The 16,632-nt window shown below is 40.4% G+C and overlaps 1 protein-coding gene across 1 annotated transcript in view; it reads left to right on the forward strand.

Moving 5' to 3' along the window:
• Positions 1-14,666, forward strand: part of Slco1c1 (solute carrier organic anion transporter family member 1C1) — a 52,354-nt gene extending 37,688 nt beyond the window's left edge. Inside the window, exons 12-16 of the mRNA XM_008851589.1 lie at positions 2,048-2,213; positions 6,175-6,359; positions 9,436-9,500; positions 12,483-12,600; positions 14,359-14,666. Of these exons, the coding sequence (XP_008849811.1) occupies positions 2,048-2,213; positions 6,175-6,359; positions 9,436-9,500; positions 12,483-12,600; positions 14,359-14,581 (757 nt within the window). The 3' untranslated portion in view covers positions 14,582-14,666. The remainder of the gene's footprint in view (positions 1-2,047; positions 2,214-6,174; positions 6,360-9,435; positions 9,501-12,482; positions 12,601-14,358) is intronic.
• The last annotated feature ends 1,966 nt before the right edge of the window (positions 14,667-16,632 follow it).

The following is a 16,632-nucleotide window of genomic DNA, read 5'->3' on the forward strand; positions in this document are numbered from 1 at the left end:
CCCTGACTGATATGGACCTTTCCTTCCCGATTTGTGAATGGAGTGACTGGGTGTCCTCTGTCACACCAAGTTCTCTTGGAGGTCCAGCCATCCGTGATCTTGATCTCACAGGATCCAGGGAGCCCTAAGACTGAGCTTTCAAAGACATTGTTATTATTACAATCTCAAATGAAACCAATCATGTGAGCCAGCAGTTAATGTCTCATGCATGGAAAGGGTGGGGGGAGAACTAAGGATTCCCAGAGGACTTCCCAAGAGGCCTACTTAAATATTCTTTTATTCTGTCTGGGGTGATCTTTGAGATCACTAAATCCACAGCAGGTCTTCCAAATAGAACTTTACATCAATGAAGAAATTATGATCACAGTCATTAAAGGAAATATCTCTCAGAAGTAGGGGCCCAAAGGACTGGTTCTTTTTCCCAAATGCCACGTTTGTCTGAATGAGGTAGTGCACATCTGCAGTGTCTGCACTGGGGAGGCAGAAACAGGAAGACTGTGAATTCAAGCCCCACCTGGGCTATAGAGCAAGACCCTGTCTCAAAGGGAAGTAAAAAATCATTTTTCTTTGAATATTTACTTCCCAGAAATCTTCTCTCTTTGTCTACTATGTGCTAGGAATTGTACTTGATACTAACATCATAGAAATGAATAAACAAATCAATTCTGCTTCCACTGAGTATACATTTCAGCTATTATTTTTTCATTGAAGCCTCTAAAATCTCTGTAAATGAAAATTTAACAAAGGAGAGATTAACAAAAACTATTTAAAAGAAAGAGGAATGATGAAATGTCACTGGGTATAACACACGGAGCAGAAAGAAATGACATGCTGGTGGGTAAATTCCCTGCAAAGAGGATGGAGAGAAGTAAGCACTGCTAAATGTTGGGAGGAAAATAGATTAGGAATTCTCAGAAGAGAAAAAAAGTGAGAGGGAGGAAATTCTGGAAGAGATAAAGAAGGAAGATAATGAGACAGAACAAGGGGGGCTAGGGGATGGAAAGTCAAAATTATGTAAAACAACTGTTGGAGAAATCCAGCACTTGGAGGATAATTATGCTTCATTCGCGTTCATAACCATCTCCCATCCTCCCAAAGCTAGCACTGAAGAAGAGGCTTCCAATAAAGTTTTATGGATAAGTGACTTGATAGCAATTCCTTGAAATAATGTGAAACTGTAAGCAAAGATGATACAGAATGTAAAAGATCTGTGTGCATTGGGTGGGCACAGGAGAAAGGGGATACATGGTGTATTATTGGCAAGATGTACCCCAGTGCATATGCAGCCCCTAAAAGTTACAAAGGGCATCCATTCAGTGTTAACTGAGTTCTTTCATCCTTCCACAGCCACGTCTATGGTACTGATGTTCACACAGTGATTATGAAACATTTGCACATAGCTGGGTGTAGCAGTACAAATCTTTAATCCCAGCACCCTGGAGGCTGAGACAAGCAGATCACTGTGTGATCTATGCCAGCCGGGGCTGTAGGGAGACCCTATCTCAAGAGAGGAAAAAATTGCACAAATCTATCACCTGTGATGCATTGAAAGCATGTCCTAGATTGATCTAGCTTACTTTTTTGCCTAGTAACCATGTACAGCAGCGTCTTTGCACAGAAGTGTATCTGAGGACCCTAGAAGAAGCAGAAGACTTTAATAACAGCTATAGGCTCAGCAACGGACATAATGAGGATTTATAGACCTCTTCAGATAATTTTTTTTTGAAACAGGGGCTCTCTATGTAGATCAGGCTGGCCCTGAATTCACTGAGGCCCCCCGTCTCTGCCTCTCCCCCACACCCCAGTGCTGGGATCAAAGTCGTGCAGCACCACACCTAGCAACCTAAGATCGTGTTTAAGAAAAAGTCATTTAATAGTTGACTCATGTTTGACAATTAAATGTTGGAATTTGAAAAATAAGTGTATTTCCAAAGGCAAACTATTGGCAATATCATCATTTATATTACTCAAAAATACTGATTTTTTTTTAAAATGAGGGTCTTGCCTGCTAAGAGATAATATTGTATACTGTTACATTTCTTTTCAGAACCAAACCTGTCTCTTATCATGAACGAGCTCTCTTTTCAGATTGCAACTCAAGATGTAACTGTTCACAGACAAAATGGGAGCCGCTCTGTGGTGACAATGGAATTACATACGCATCAGCCTGCCTTGCTGGCTGTCAAACCTCCATTCGGAGTGGAGAGAACATTGTAAGAAATCTCCCCCACAGCCTATGCCCATTAGCTGGTTACTAGGCGAACCATACCGCCCCATTTGCTTAAGAGCAGAGTACTCAGGTAGCAGTCTGGTTCCTACCCCACCTTGTTCTTTTATATAAAAATAGAGAGCTTTAATCATTCCTAATGGATCTGAAGAATTAAGGTAAGGATTAGTCATGAAACAGGTACAACAACCTGTGTAATTGTTAGTCTACTTCTCTCGCCTTATTATATAAAGTATTAGGCCTGAATAAGGAAGTCCCACATATAAGATCATATTCTTTTTTTAAAAGCATTTTATCATTTTTATTTTATGTGTATGTGTGTATTGCCTGCGTGTAGGTAAGTGCACCTGTGTCGTGCAATGCCTGCAAAGGACAGAAGAGGCTGTCGGATCTCCCTGGAACTGGCGTGACGGACAGTTGTTAGCTGCCATGTGGGTGCTGGGATTCGAATCCGGGTCTTCTGCAAGAACGGCCAGTGTTTTTAACTGCTGAGCCATCTCTCCAGTCCCATAAGATCATATTCTAAAGTCTGCTTTAGACTTCATGTCTCCTGAGCGCCAAAGGCTAGTGGACATTGGGGTTTTTAGAAGCTGGACAAATAGAAGCTCTGTTAGGTCTGTATCTAGAGAGGCAGACCCAGGAGTCCAGGATCTGATTACAAGAAAGTTGCTGGTTCTGAGGCAGCTCTGCTCAATAAATCAACTCAGTCTGTTTCTTAGTGAAGAGTGGGTAGGCTGGGCTGGAGAGTTTCTGCAGAGTGGAGCTGAGCTGGAAATCTAGACAGGAAGCACTTTCAGTCAATCTGTTGAGGCTGTGATCAGGCATATACCACAGACTGGATGGCTTAAACTGCAAACATTTGTCACAGTTCTGGAAGCAGGGACATCAAAATTGAAGGCACCAGTGGATGCAGTACATGGAGAGGGCTGGCTTCCTGTTTGCAAGTGGCTCTTCTCCCTCCCAGGGCAGAGAGCAGAGGGGGAGGGCAAGGTGTCTTGTTAGTCAGCTTGTTGTCACTGTGACAATTAGAGAGAGACAACTTATGGGGAGGAAAGATTTGTTCTGGCTCAGTCTTTCAGAGGGCTGAGTCCGTGGTCATTTGGCCTTGGCATTTCTGGGCCTGTAATGAAGACATTTTCTGTGTGGTAGTGGAAGATTGTGACAGAGACCATGAGCCCCTTGGTGATAAGGGTTAGGAAACAAGCTCCATCTTTCCAGGGCACTCCTCCAAGGATTCTTTCCTCTACCTGTGCGTTACCTCCCACTTTTACCATCCCATAATAATGCCATCATATTATTAACTTACCAGAAGATTAATCTGTGCAATATAATCAGAACCCTCATGATCCAATCTATTCCCCAAATCCCATCAGCTGGGAACCCAGTCCCAGGACATGAGCCTATGGGAGACAGTCCATGCTTATACCCCATGAGTGATTCTTCTTACAAGGACGCTAATTCCCGAGGTCATTGTCATGACCTATCTATCTCCCAAAGGGCCTTAATCTCTAAATTCCATCACACCTGGGCCTTAATATTTCAGTAAGTGAATTGGGGATAAACATTCAATGCATTACTGAAACCAGCTTTGAAGGTGATAATGTTCTCACGTCATTTACAGTCTTGTCCCTCTAATTAGACTTTTGCATTTCTGGCCCAGACATTGAATCTACCATTCACACATTGTACCAGACTGATTTCTGCTTGTGACTGATGATATCTGCCCTTATTTGTCAGCTGAGATAGCTGATAATTGAATGACATGTGTATAATTAGAAATGCTGATCAGTTAGTTATGAGTGCTTAGACAAAGATGTGTTTGAGACCAGCCCAAACTAAAGAGAGACAGTGGCTCAAAACAGAACATGCAAGAAATCACGACAATAAAATAAGATCAGGATTATGACTGAAGACCTTTCATCAGGACCAAGTGTGTGTGTACGTGTGTGTGTGTGTGTGTGTGCTCTTTCTAGAAAATGAATTGTATTAACTTTCTTTCACTATCTGCAAATTCACGCTTCAGTGATGCCAATGAAAACATTTATGTATATTAAAAATATATAGTAAATAGCCTGAGATTTTATGTCACAAATTTCATAGAAATAAACTATTGGAAAATTATAAAAATTACTTCTCTATATTCAAGATTTAGTTGACTTTTATACATGAAGACTTTTTTCCTTAATACCCAATACAAATTCTGTCTTGTCCTTCAAGAACACCCATATAGTTAACGATTTTTTTTTCTTAAGTACTGAAAATGATGACAATTTTAGGCTCTGGATGCACACCAGTGACAAAGTAGATAGTTTCTTCTTTTATAGAGGTTATAGTATAGTAGAGAAATATGATTTAAAAGTATATGCCCTGATAGGTAGTCATAGGATGAGTTAGGATGAGGGACAGATGGGGTGCTGTTTTTGAGGGACGGTCATGAAGTTCTCGCTCACAAAATCTCTCTGACTGAAATGAGGGCATCAGGCAGGAGAAAAACTCCCAAGGCAGAGGTAGACTTGCTGTGTCCTTGGGAGCATTTTATAAGACAAAGTGGACATGCACACTTGCCCTTGCAAGAGCCCTTTGTGTAGCTGAAATGGGGAGAAAGGGAAAATCATTGACTAATGATATCAGGGAGGGATTTAGAAGCTCCACAGTAGAGTTTGGCGGATCCACTGCAGCAATTTAGACTTGTATTGATGTATAATAAACACCAGTTGCAGAGTTGAGGGCAGTGACTGGTATCTGACCATCGTTTTCAAACATTCACTTGAGTTACTGTGTGGAAAAGAGATTGTGGCTGGTAAGAGTTGAAGCAGGTTGAGCACAAAGGACATTTGCAACAATCAAAGCTAGAGACGACGGTGGGGGAGGTCCAAGGGAGGAACCGGAAGAGGTGAACGTAGCAGAGGAATGCAATGTGCTTGGGAGAATTCTGGATTTGAAAACCAACACTGCATACAGTGAATGTGTACCAGCAAAACTAAGTAACCAAGGGGCTGGAGAGATGGCTCAGCAGTTAAGAGCACTGGCTGTTCTTACAGAAGACCCAAGTTTGAATTCCAGCACCCACATGGTGGCTAACAACCATCTATAACTCCAGTTCCAAGGGATCCACAGCGCTCTTCTATCCTCCGTGGGCATTGCACGATACAGGTGCACTTACACACATGCAGGCATAACACTTACACACGTAAAATTTTTAAAAAGTCCTAAAAAAAAAACAAAAAGATAGTAGTTAAGACTTGAAATTAGAGAAAGAGATACTTAGGGCAGCGTTTCCTGGGAATTTTTTCTGTAGACTCAGTCATTTGTAAACTTACTAGGTGCTCTTTGAAAAATGGAATGATATATAGGTCAAATTCACTGCTGGGAGGTGCACGTGGCATCCAATCCCCTCCTCCCACCGTCCTTGTGACAGCCTGAGGAAAAAATTCTCCAAACCCCAATTTGAAGAATCTTAACGAGTTTATTGGACTTGCTAACTGAGCTTGGGGTGCGGGTTTACTTACAGACAAGTGGGTGCTCCCCCATTCACGACTGTGTTAGAAAGTTCACACCCAGACATAAATTCTGTGGTTCTGGACAGCCTTACAAAATGGCGAGGGGCCAGCCTCGTGGTTTTCCCAGCTGTTATACCCTTAGCCCCTCCCCTGCAAGTGGCTCTGGTCAACCATTGGCTGGAAGAGGGAAGGAGAGTGGCTTCTTTGCAGAGCAAGGGAAAGAGGCAGGTCCGTGGCTTGTCATCACAGGGTCAGAGGAACATCCTCCGGGTCACAATATATCTATAGATTTTTACCTTAATATTTCTTAATACAGAAAAAAGAATAGTTCCCTATTGTTCATATAATGCACATATATTATACTATGAAGTCCTTTAAGTAAATGTTTACGTTTCATTTTAATTAAATATTACATCAATAATTGGACTTTTCTCTCTTGTGTTACAGATATTTTATAATTGCACTTGTGTGGGAATTGCAGCCTCTAAATCAGGGAACTGGTCAGGCATGATGGGCAGATGTCACAAAGATAATGGATGCCCCCAAATGTTTCTGTATTTCCTTGTGATCTCAGTCATCACATCTTACACTTTATCTCTAGGTGGCATTCCTGGGTACATACTGCTTCTCAGGTGAGTTTGTTCTCCTTACCTCAATTTTAATATCAGCTGTAATATAAACTCTTTTCTCTGGCAAAGTGGTCCAGCCCTTATTTTCACTCACTTGACTTCCACTTTAGGTCTTTTGATAAAAATGGAGCCGGATAGAGTTTACACAGATCAAATGTTTCAGAAGTCATTTAGGACCCATATCATTGCTGCTTTTGATGTCAGTGAAAGTATTAACTTACATAAATTATGTTTTAGGTTAAATATAGTCCTATCACGTGTATGGTTAACCAATTTGTAAGATATTTTGAAGATGTGTCTAATACCACAGTGTTTCCAACTTACCCTTTTATACTATTTCATTCCTATTAATAGTTTTTCTTTATTCTTGATAATTTCATATATATATATATATACAATGAAATATGATCATATCCATCCCCATTTCCTCTCTCCAACTGCCCCCATATCCCCTGACACATACTCCCTGCAAACTTCATATTTACTTGTTTATTTTGATAATCTACTAAGTCCAGTTAGTGCTGTGTGTGTGTAGGACTACACACTGGAGCATGGGAAACCTACTAGTGTCTACAGCCTCAAAAATAATGACTCTCCCTCCCTCATCAGCTATCACCTGCCATTAGCTCCTCCGTGAGGGGTGGGGCTCAGAGAGCACCTTTCTCTTCTGGGCCCAAATATTGGCTGGGTTGATCTTGAGCAAGTCTTGTGCAGGTAACTACAGCTAGTGTGAATTCATAAGTGCAGTGGTCATGTCATGTCTGGAAGGCAGCATTTAACAGCGCTTCCCCGTCCTCTGGCTCTTACACTCTCTCTGCCTCCTCTTCTGTGGTTTTCCCTGAGTTTGGGGGGATGTGGGTCAATAAAGATGTCTCATTTAGGCTGGAGTATTTAGTCTGTTGTTCTAGGACTTTGACTAGTTATGCATGTCTCCACTGACTATTTTTCACATAAAAAGAAGCTTTTCTGACTGAGGTTGAGAACAGCCTAGATCCTGGGTCAGATCCAGTTCCTACCCTGGGTCACAGCTTCCCTTGAATCAATAGGTTTGATTATAGTTTACTATTTCTACATATTCTTGTTATGCCTGGAATTGTCTATGGTTGATATCATGGATTTTAAAATTTTATTTATTTTAACTTTATGTATATGAGTGTTTTGCCTATATGTAAATGAACAACATGCATGCAATGGCCACAGAGGCCAGAAGAGGGCATCAGATCTCCTGAAACTGGAATTTCAGACATTTTGTGAGCTGTGATGTGGGTGCTGGAGACTGAACCTGAGTCCTCTGCAAGAGCAGGCAGTTCTCTTAACCTCTGAACCATCTCTCCAGCCCTGATACTATGGTTTTCTAATCAATTGAGGATCCTACTCTATGAATATTGTCAGTGGCTTAAAACATTTTTTTTCATATAAGAACCTAAAAGATATAATTCTTTGCATATTTTTAACTCGACATAAAAAATTAAGAATACTTTAAATAGAAGCTATGCTTTAATTTGTGGCATATTTCACACATTTTTATTTAAAATATAACAATTTAAATTTATATCACTCTCTCTTTCATAGGTTGTGGGACCTGAGGGAGTGCGCTTAGATAATTAACATGCTATGCACTGCACCAAAGCTCCAGCCCTTGCAAAGATCTTTCAGTGAAAACAGTTCATTGCCCCTTCTTCCTTTTGGACTCCTGTCTTCATTCACCCTCCTTGTAGAATTTTCTTCTATTGCAAAAAAGCCCCTTTTCACGTAAACATTTTTTATTCACTTTTACACTTTTTTATCAAATAGACATGAATCTAATTTTTAAATATTAATTTTATGCATTGGACTTTTGGTGATATTTTCATAGTTGAATCAGCTTTGCAATTCTTTTGTACAAATATTATTCAAACAACCTAAAATATTATTAATTTGCTATGATTACTATACAGAAAATGTTAGCATTTACTAGAAATCACTCTCTCAGGATGTGAATTGTGTGATATTCAGATTAATTCTCCTAGGTAAGGTTGAATACTAAGCTTTCCTAGAATGAAGTTAACTAAAATCATTGTACACATTTCCCACAGTTTCTACACTGGAAATTCATTAGTAAATAGAAACATAAAATATAAATTACCATCTACAAATTTGATATTCTTAAAATGGTTTAAGAAGAACAAGAGATAATTGTATGTGCAAATGGGCTCATGGATTTGAGAAAATAGACCCCCTTTGCCCTGAACTTCCCAAATTATTGCAGCTACATTTTCAACATCTTTTACTGTACCCAGTAGACAGACAAGGTAGTTACTTGGGCCAAGTAAACAATCAGGGTCCTTACTACAAAGCATCTTAGTGCAAACCTCTTAAGAAACCATGGTGAACCGTGATCTCAGAAGGACCCTCTGTTGGTTAGTTTTCTGTCATTCTGTCAAGTCGACACAAACCAGAGTCACTTGGGAAGAGGAACCTCACTTGAGGAATTTCCTCAATCAGATTGGCTCTTGGCCCTTACTGTGGGGCATTTTCTCAACTGCAGATTGCTGTTTGATGTTGGAAATTATCCTTAAATTTTCTTCCAAAGCTTTTCTACCTTATTCATTGAGGCAGGGTCTCTCAATTAAATCCAGAGCTTACCTATAAGGCTGGTCTTGCAAGCCAGCTTGCTCAGGGGATCCCCTGTCTCTACCTTCTGAGGCTGGAATTGTAGGGGCTTGCCATGCCTACCTGGCATTCACATGGGTTCTGGGCATTTGAACTCTAATCCTCATATTTTTGTGGCAGGCATTTTACTACTAAGCCATCTCCAAAGCCTTATAGATATTTTTTTAATATTTTATTTATCATTTTTATTTTATGTGTATGCATGTATTGCCTGCATATAGGTAAGTGCACCCATGTTGTGCAATGCCTGCAGAGGACAGAAGAGGCTGTCAGATCCCCTGGAACTGGAGTTACGGACAGTTGTTAGCTGCCATGTGGGTGCTGGGATTTGAACCTGGGTCTTCTGCAAGAGCAGTCAGTGTTCTTAACCGCTGAGCCATCTCTCCAGATATTATTTTTAATTAGTGCTTTTTTGTTTTTATTTCAGGTGCATTCAGCCACAACTTAAGTCTTTCGCCTTGGGTATCTATACCTTAGCGGTAAGAGTTCTTGGTAGGTATAATTAAAATGATAAAATTTCTGTCTCCTCTTTCTCTCAGCATACATTTTATATATATAATTTAACATATATAATGTGTGCATATTATATATATTATATATAATGTTTGTGTATGTGCACGTGTATCTGTGTATTTATTGATGAGCCATTTAAAAATGAGCAGTGATCATCCTGGTACTTTGCTGCTTAAAAACCTCAGGTTCTATCATTCTACACAAGCAAATTATTTGTTTTGAATAACCACAATGCTGTTGTCACACAAGACATTTAACACTGATACAATATTGTGTCTGTTATATATTGCACATTAGATTTCTTCACTGTAATAATAATGCTGACTGTACCCTTTTCCCTTTCCAATCTTGAGTAAATGAAGAGCTACATATTGCATTCAGTTAACTTTCTTGTCTCTAGCAATCCTTCCCTTTTTCTGCCAATAGGCAAGTCTGGTATTCTTGTAGACTATTCTTTTTTATATATATTTTATTTATTATTTTTATTTTGTGTGCATACATGCATTGCCTGCATGCAGGTAAGTGCACCCGTGTCATGCAATGCCCATGGAGGACAGAAGGGACTGTTGGATCCCCTGGAACTGGAGTTATGGACAGTTGTTAGCTGCCATATGGGTGCTGGGATTCGAACCCGGTCTTCTGCAAGAACAGTCACTGTTCTTAACTGCTGAGCCATCTCTCCAGCCCCTCTTATGGGCTATTCTTTTTGCATTTCCATGACTGTTTACTTTTCACAAAGTCAGTAAAATATTTCAGGTGAGACCGCTGCACAGATGGCATTATGCATCACTTAACACATCCCATCAGGAAGACTATGACTTGCGTTTAGACCATCACTGGAAATGTGAACTTTGCTTCATAGCGAAAACAGTGGTTGGCTGCAAGTTGTCTCCATTATAAACATTTTTTGCCATTAATAAGCAGTTTGTGATATACCACTTTAAGATTATATGGTTATATCATTTCCTTCATATCTTTTGCCTGAAGTTGAAGTGACTATGGGTGGTTCTGAATTGAGTCAGCTATTACCTGAATATTTATAAGCAGACCGGGGCTGGAGAGATGGTCAGCAGTTAAGAGCACTGGCTGCTCTTGCAGAGGACCTGGGTCTGGTTCCCAGCACCCACATGGCAGCTAACAACCATCTGTAATGCCAGTTCTAGGGGATCCGATGCCCTCTTTTGACTTCTGTGGGCATTGCACTACATGGGTACCCTTTCAGACATGCAGGTAATATACTCATACATGTAAAATAAAAATAATAAATATAATTTTTTTAAACTTAGGTAGACAGGCAGTTTCCACATACCCCTGCTGCATGGGCAAGTCCTCTACTGTGCCTTCCCCACTGCTGTGAGCTCTCATACCCTGAACCATGAGCCAAAATAAATCCTTCCTGCCTTAAGTTGCTTCTTCAGCTGTTTGGTCATAGTCATAAGCAAAGTACCCAATACAGCATACGGAGCAATTCTGCGGCAGAAGAAACCATTCATAAATAGAGGGGATTACAAACCCCATTGACAAAATGCCAGGTGATGGAAGGGGGTGAAGGAGGGAGTGGAGCCATGAAGTCCATGCATGGGCCCGGGGGAGAGGGTGAGGGAGCAGCTGGTCTTCAAGGCCTGACCGTCTTCTGGATAATACAGCATGTCTTCTGGATAATACAGCATTGTGAGAATTCAGACATCTGCCATTTTACATGAAATTTCTTGGCTTTAAAAATGTTAGCTACTCATAAAAAAACAATCAAACAAACAAACAAATAAAAAAGTCAAACCAAACTATGTAGACCAGATGTTAATGGACCAGCGACTTGAAACACGTAAAATAGACATTAACCAGCGAACACATTGCAATCCTCCCAGAATACTTCTGCTAAAACTTGTATATGAGAGTTGATCTTTTCTCCATAGGAAGGATTATAGTCTCAATAAACATTTATTGAGAAATGATGGGCTTTAGTAGCATGAATAAGAAAAAAAGCTTCCTGCACCTGAATAGCGTCAAGTCTGGCAGGAAGGCGGTTAAAGAAGCCGTTCAAGGCATCAAGGGTTTGGGAAAGAAATGCAAGTGCATACGATGGGGAACCAAAAGAATTAATGTAGTTTAGGTCATCGGAGTAGCCCTTCCTGAAGGAAATCATTTAAAGTGAGATACAAAGGGTAAGTGTGCATTAGAAGGCAAAGGACAGAGCAGTAAATTGACTCAGAGAAGGGAGACGCAAGGCATTTGGCAAGAGCATTTTAAACACTGAAAGAAATCCAGGAAAGCTGGCATCTGAAATATAAGAAAAGAATGGCCTCAAATGAGGCCAGAAATGTAGAGCGTCCAGTCTTGGAATAACTAGCGTGGGCAATTATCTATGTAATTGAATGATCCACTATTTGCATAGTCAATAGATTAGAGAGGACTAAGGAAAGTGGCAGAATTGGCCATTACTTTTTTGGTGGGAGTTTTGGGGGTACTGGGAATTGCTCCCAGGGCTCTAATGACTGCTGGGCAAATTTCCTACCACTGTGTTATGTTCATAATCAGGCTTTCAATTCGAGAAGACGTGGCAGAAAGAATAGAGAGACAAGAATATATTTAGATACACCTGAGAGGTAGACTGTGCTTTCAGGGTGCATTAGATGTGAGAGAGACGGTCAGAAATAACTCCCAACCTTATAGCCAGAGCAACTTGGTGAGAAAGCATCACTCTGGGAAAGAAGTTGTATGCATTGAGGTAATGTGTCAGAGAGACACACTTCTAGCATAACCTAATGGCAGTTACTGTATGAGTCCAGAGCTTATGACCAAACACTGAGCCGTGGAGAAAGGTTTGGGGGTGTAGTAAGTAGCAGTGCCTTTCTTTCCTCTCCCAGATGTTGACCATTGGGCTCCAGATGAATGGTTCTAGATCATTATTCATGACCAAAAATACGTGCATATTTTAGAAGCAATTATTTGTGTTTCTTACAGCGGGAATCCCGGCTCCAGTGTATTTTGGTGTTTTGATTGACACTTCGTGCCTCAAATGGGGATTTAAAAGATGTGGAAGTAGAGGCTCCTGCAGACTGTATGACTCACAGGCTTTCAGGTACCCAGTCAGATGCATCTGAGATGCACTGTGCATCTCAGTGCAGCCGTATCCCCATTTAATACGGTGCTCGATACAGCAACTCTCATGTAGTTTCCCTGCCTATAAGGAAAATTGACAGAAAACTGTGAGCTGTTTTATAGACTAATTCTATTGTTTATTTGATAGGTTATATATTTCCCCATCCCTCCCAACTCTCATTTTAAATGAGTTATTATTTTGTAAGTCAGCATACAAAGCAATGGATGTCATTAATGCCTTTCATTATGGCATTTTCAGGCATATATGTCATTATATTGTATTTTGTCCTAATGTATCCCTCTCCTAAGTAACCCTTTTTAAAAGAATTTACCAAAAACGAGTCAGGTGAGAAGACTCATACCTGTAATACCAGAACTCTGGGGCTGAACTAGAAGTTCAAGGCCAGCCTGAGCTACATTGTAAGTTCTAGACAGGCCTGGGCTATAAAGTGAGCAATCCTGTCTCATCTCACACATACATACACACACACACACAAAAAAAAATAGTGAAAGAGTCTAGGATGTAATAGCATTTTGAAAGTTCATGCACACTGGGCAAGTAATCCCTTGAAACTCAGAAGCATTTAAATTTAGGTCACATTCTGGGTTTAATTCTTTTCTTTTTCAAACTGAGCCAAACTGTACCATTTACGTCAGCTCCAGTCACTGAGCAGGAGTTGGATTTGGCCTTCAATCCGTCCGGCTCTTATTGCCAAGCTGATGTTCAATTATTCCAGTACTTGAAACGCATAAAAGTGAAAGGTTTCTTCTGTGTGGGTGAGTGTGTCCCCGGTGGAGAGCCTGGTTTTCTCACTATGGTATCACTCAGTTCCGTTCATCAAACCTTTAGTCTCCCTACTTCAATGACTTAAAAGCAGGGAGCTTTTTCTTTCTTTCTTTCTTTCTTTCTTTCTTTCTTTCTTTCTTTCTTTCTTTCTTTTTCAATGACTTACAAGCTGAGCCATCTTTTTTAGAGAAACAAAATTAAAACTCAAGGTTCTAAGTGGGAAGTGCGTTAGGCAGACCATCTCAAATGAGATAGATTTAATGGGCTTTGATGTTATGTGTGAAGGGTTTTTTGGTCTGTGAATGGAATCTGATCTGTGAGTATAATCCAGGCTTGCCTCTCATTTGCCTAAAGCTACATTCACAGCAATGTGGAAACGATGTAATTCAGAGACAAGTGAAGGGAATGTGACCTTGAGCCTGTCCTTCAGTGCACCAGTATCTACTGACAAATTATAGGCCTGAGAGATTCTCATGGAAGAAAGTGAACTGAAAATCTGGCTTATTATCAGTCCTCTACTAAGAATTCTGATTGCAGCTTTGAATTGCTTCAAATGCAGTTATTCCTTCAAATGCATTAGGGAAATATTTGTGGACAGGGTTAATGCCTAACTTATTCTATCCTGGACTCTTTTGAAAATGAAAGGGGAACTATTAAAATCATACTGGGACAGTACCAACCAGCCTAGCCGGGGACTGCCCTGAACAAACAGGGAGATGGTCACCCTGCCTCAGGGACTCATTCACAGAGGAAATGGGGCTGATTATGTAAATCACAGCATTACTAAGAAATCACTTTCTATCAGCAAACTACACTCAATGGGCTACTAGTGTTCCCAGCCACATCCTTCTGTGAATTCGTAGATTTCAAGAGAAGCATCATTATATTTTTGTAAGTCATACTTTATTTCAAGCTGGGCATCTGCAGTCATTGTAACTCTCTGCTTTCTAGACACATATACCTGGGACTAACCACGATCCTGGGGACAGTGTCCATCTTTCCAAGCCTAGCAGTCCTTCTCATCTTAAAGAATAAACATGTTCCAAAGCAGAGGCGCTTCATAACAAAGAGAGAAAGAACAACGGTGGCCACAAGATTCCAGAGGGAAAATTGTACTCCAAGAGATCATTTGCTGCAGCCCAAGTACTGGCCAGGCAAGGAGACACGACTTTAAAAAAAGGACAGGGAACAAAACACGGAAGCCATGTTTTCCAGTATGTGGAAAATCTTCCAAAACAATAAAATTTTAATCAAAGGGCCTTCGATGGGTAATTTCTTTCCCTTTTCAAACAATATCTGCTTTGTTTTTGATTCTATGCATTTTATAAAGTATCTCAACTAAGTATCACTAAACATAGAAGGTGACAAACTGACTTTAAAACCTTACGATTATTTACAAACTCCTTTTATTATTTTTATTTTTCTGCTTCATTTTCCCTTGGACCCATAGATAGATCTGCTGTGTTCCTAGGGCAATGATTGTCTCTTGTCTAAGGATGCTATGTAATTTCTAGCCTTGGTTGCACTGGTGTCTAGAATACAAGAATATTATTTAAAAATCCAGACACGTTTTGAAGTCTTTCAGATATCTCCTTAAAGATTATGTTTTAGAGTCAAGATGGGAAGAGAGAGTGTCTTCATTTTAATTCCCCTTTCTGTTTGAAATGCAATAATTGCTACAGAAAAGATCCGTGATAAGGTGATCCTGGAAGATTGTTATTTCCAATTATTAGTTCCCACTCTAAGTGTTTGCACATGTTCTTTGCGTGACATTGTAAGTGCCAATGGTTGTATGGTAATTAATGTCAACATGCTAGTTTGTCTTATGAATTCAATGAATCAAACTTGTATTAAACAGGGACTGGAGAGATGGCTCAGCACTTAAGAACACTGGTTGTTCGAATTCCATCACCCACGTGGCAGCTAACAACTGTCCGTAACTCTAGTTCCAGGGGATCCAATAGCCTCTTCTGTCCTCCACGGGCATTGCATGACATGGGTGCACTTACCTACATGCAGGCAATACACGCATACACATAGGACAGGGTCTCCCTATAGCCCGAACTGTCCTGGAACTCACTATGTAGACCAGGCTGGCCTTGAACTCACAGAGATCCGCCTGCCTCTGCCTCCCGAGTGCTGGGATTAAAGGCATGTGTCACCATACCTGGCATAAATAAAATATTTTTAAAAATTGTATTAAATACTGCCCATATTTCAATGTATAAAGAAAATTCTGTATTTAGACATACAGTATGTTCCTTAAATATAGTTGGAACTTAAACTTTTGGAAATGAACAGTAAATTTGATTGTTACACCTGGAAAGGAGGTGACAGATTGAGTGGTGGTTAAGCTGGATGTGGTGTCTTTAACGTCCACCTGCCACTCATCAGCTAAGCTAGTAATTCCTGGACAGGAGGTGGCCACTGGAGCCGCCTGCCAGGTAGCCTTCAGTCCAGAGACTTCCTCTTCCTATCTCAATACCTTCCGACTGGATTTAGGGAGTTCAGCAGTCCTCTCCCTAATCTTCAGCCCTTGACTCCTGTGCTTTTCTTCCCCTGTCATCAGTTCAAAGACCATCTGATCCCTCTCGCAAATAGAGATAAGACAGAGAAGCATGAAGTGTGGCATCCTATTGAGTGACAGAGGCTTCCAGTCCACTTTTCTGTACATCCAGTACAATCCAGACAGGACCAGGTGGAAGGAAAGTTTGGACTAGGGAAGTAAGACAGAGGGTATCTGTATGAATGAGCCCACAGAGTACCTCAGATGCAGAGGAGAATAGATACTTACCAGGGGGATTTTCAAAGCCAGCATAGAGAATCCAAAATCGATGACACACCAAGATACTCTTCACACACTCCTGACATCAGAACCCCATTTAGTAAAAGATGCTGCAGGGAAGGGAAGTTAAATAAGTTGCTCAGCTTTGGAGAAGTGCAGCCTGGATTAAACCTAGTTCTAAGTCTAAAATCCCCTTAAAAAAAAAAAAAAGATATCAGTCTGATGTCTAATGTGTTCTAAATCAGCTGCTTCTGTAATTTGTAATATCTCTGCGTCACTTTATTTCAAGTGTTCTCTTCACATTGGTAAATCTTCATCTGTGCATTTCAACATTGTGTGGATAATCAACAACCATTATAAGTCACAGAACTAATTAGCATTTTCTTTTTTTTCAAATGATGTTGACTTATGTTTGTAATATTAGACTTTCAATACCTAGA

Source organism: Nannospalax galili, unplaced genomic scaffold (genome assembly GCF_000622305.1).
Source record: "Nannospalax galili isolate Female #2095 unplaced genomic scaffold, S.galili_v1.0 scaffold1086, whole genome shotgun sequence".
Classification (NCBI taxonomy): Eukaryota; Metazoa; Chordata; class Mammalia; order Rodentia; family Spalacidae; genus Nannospalax; species Nannospalax galili.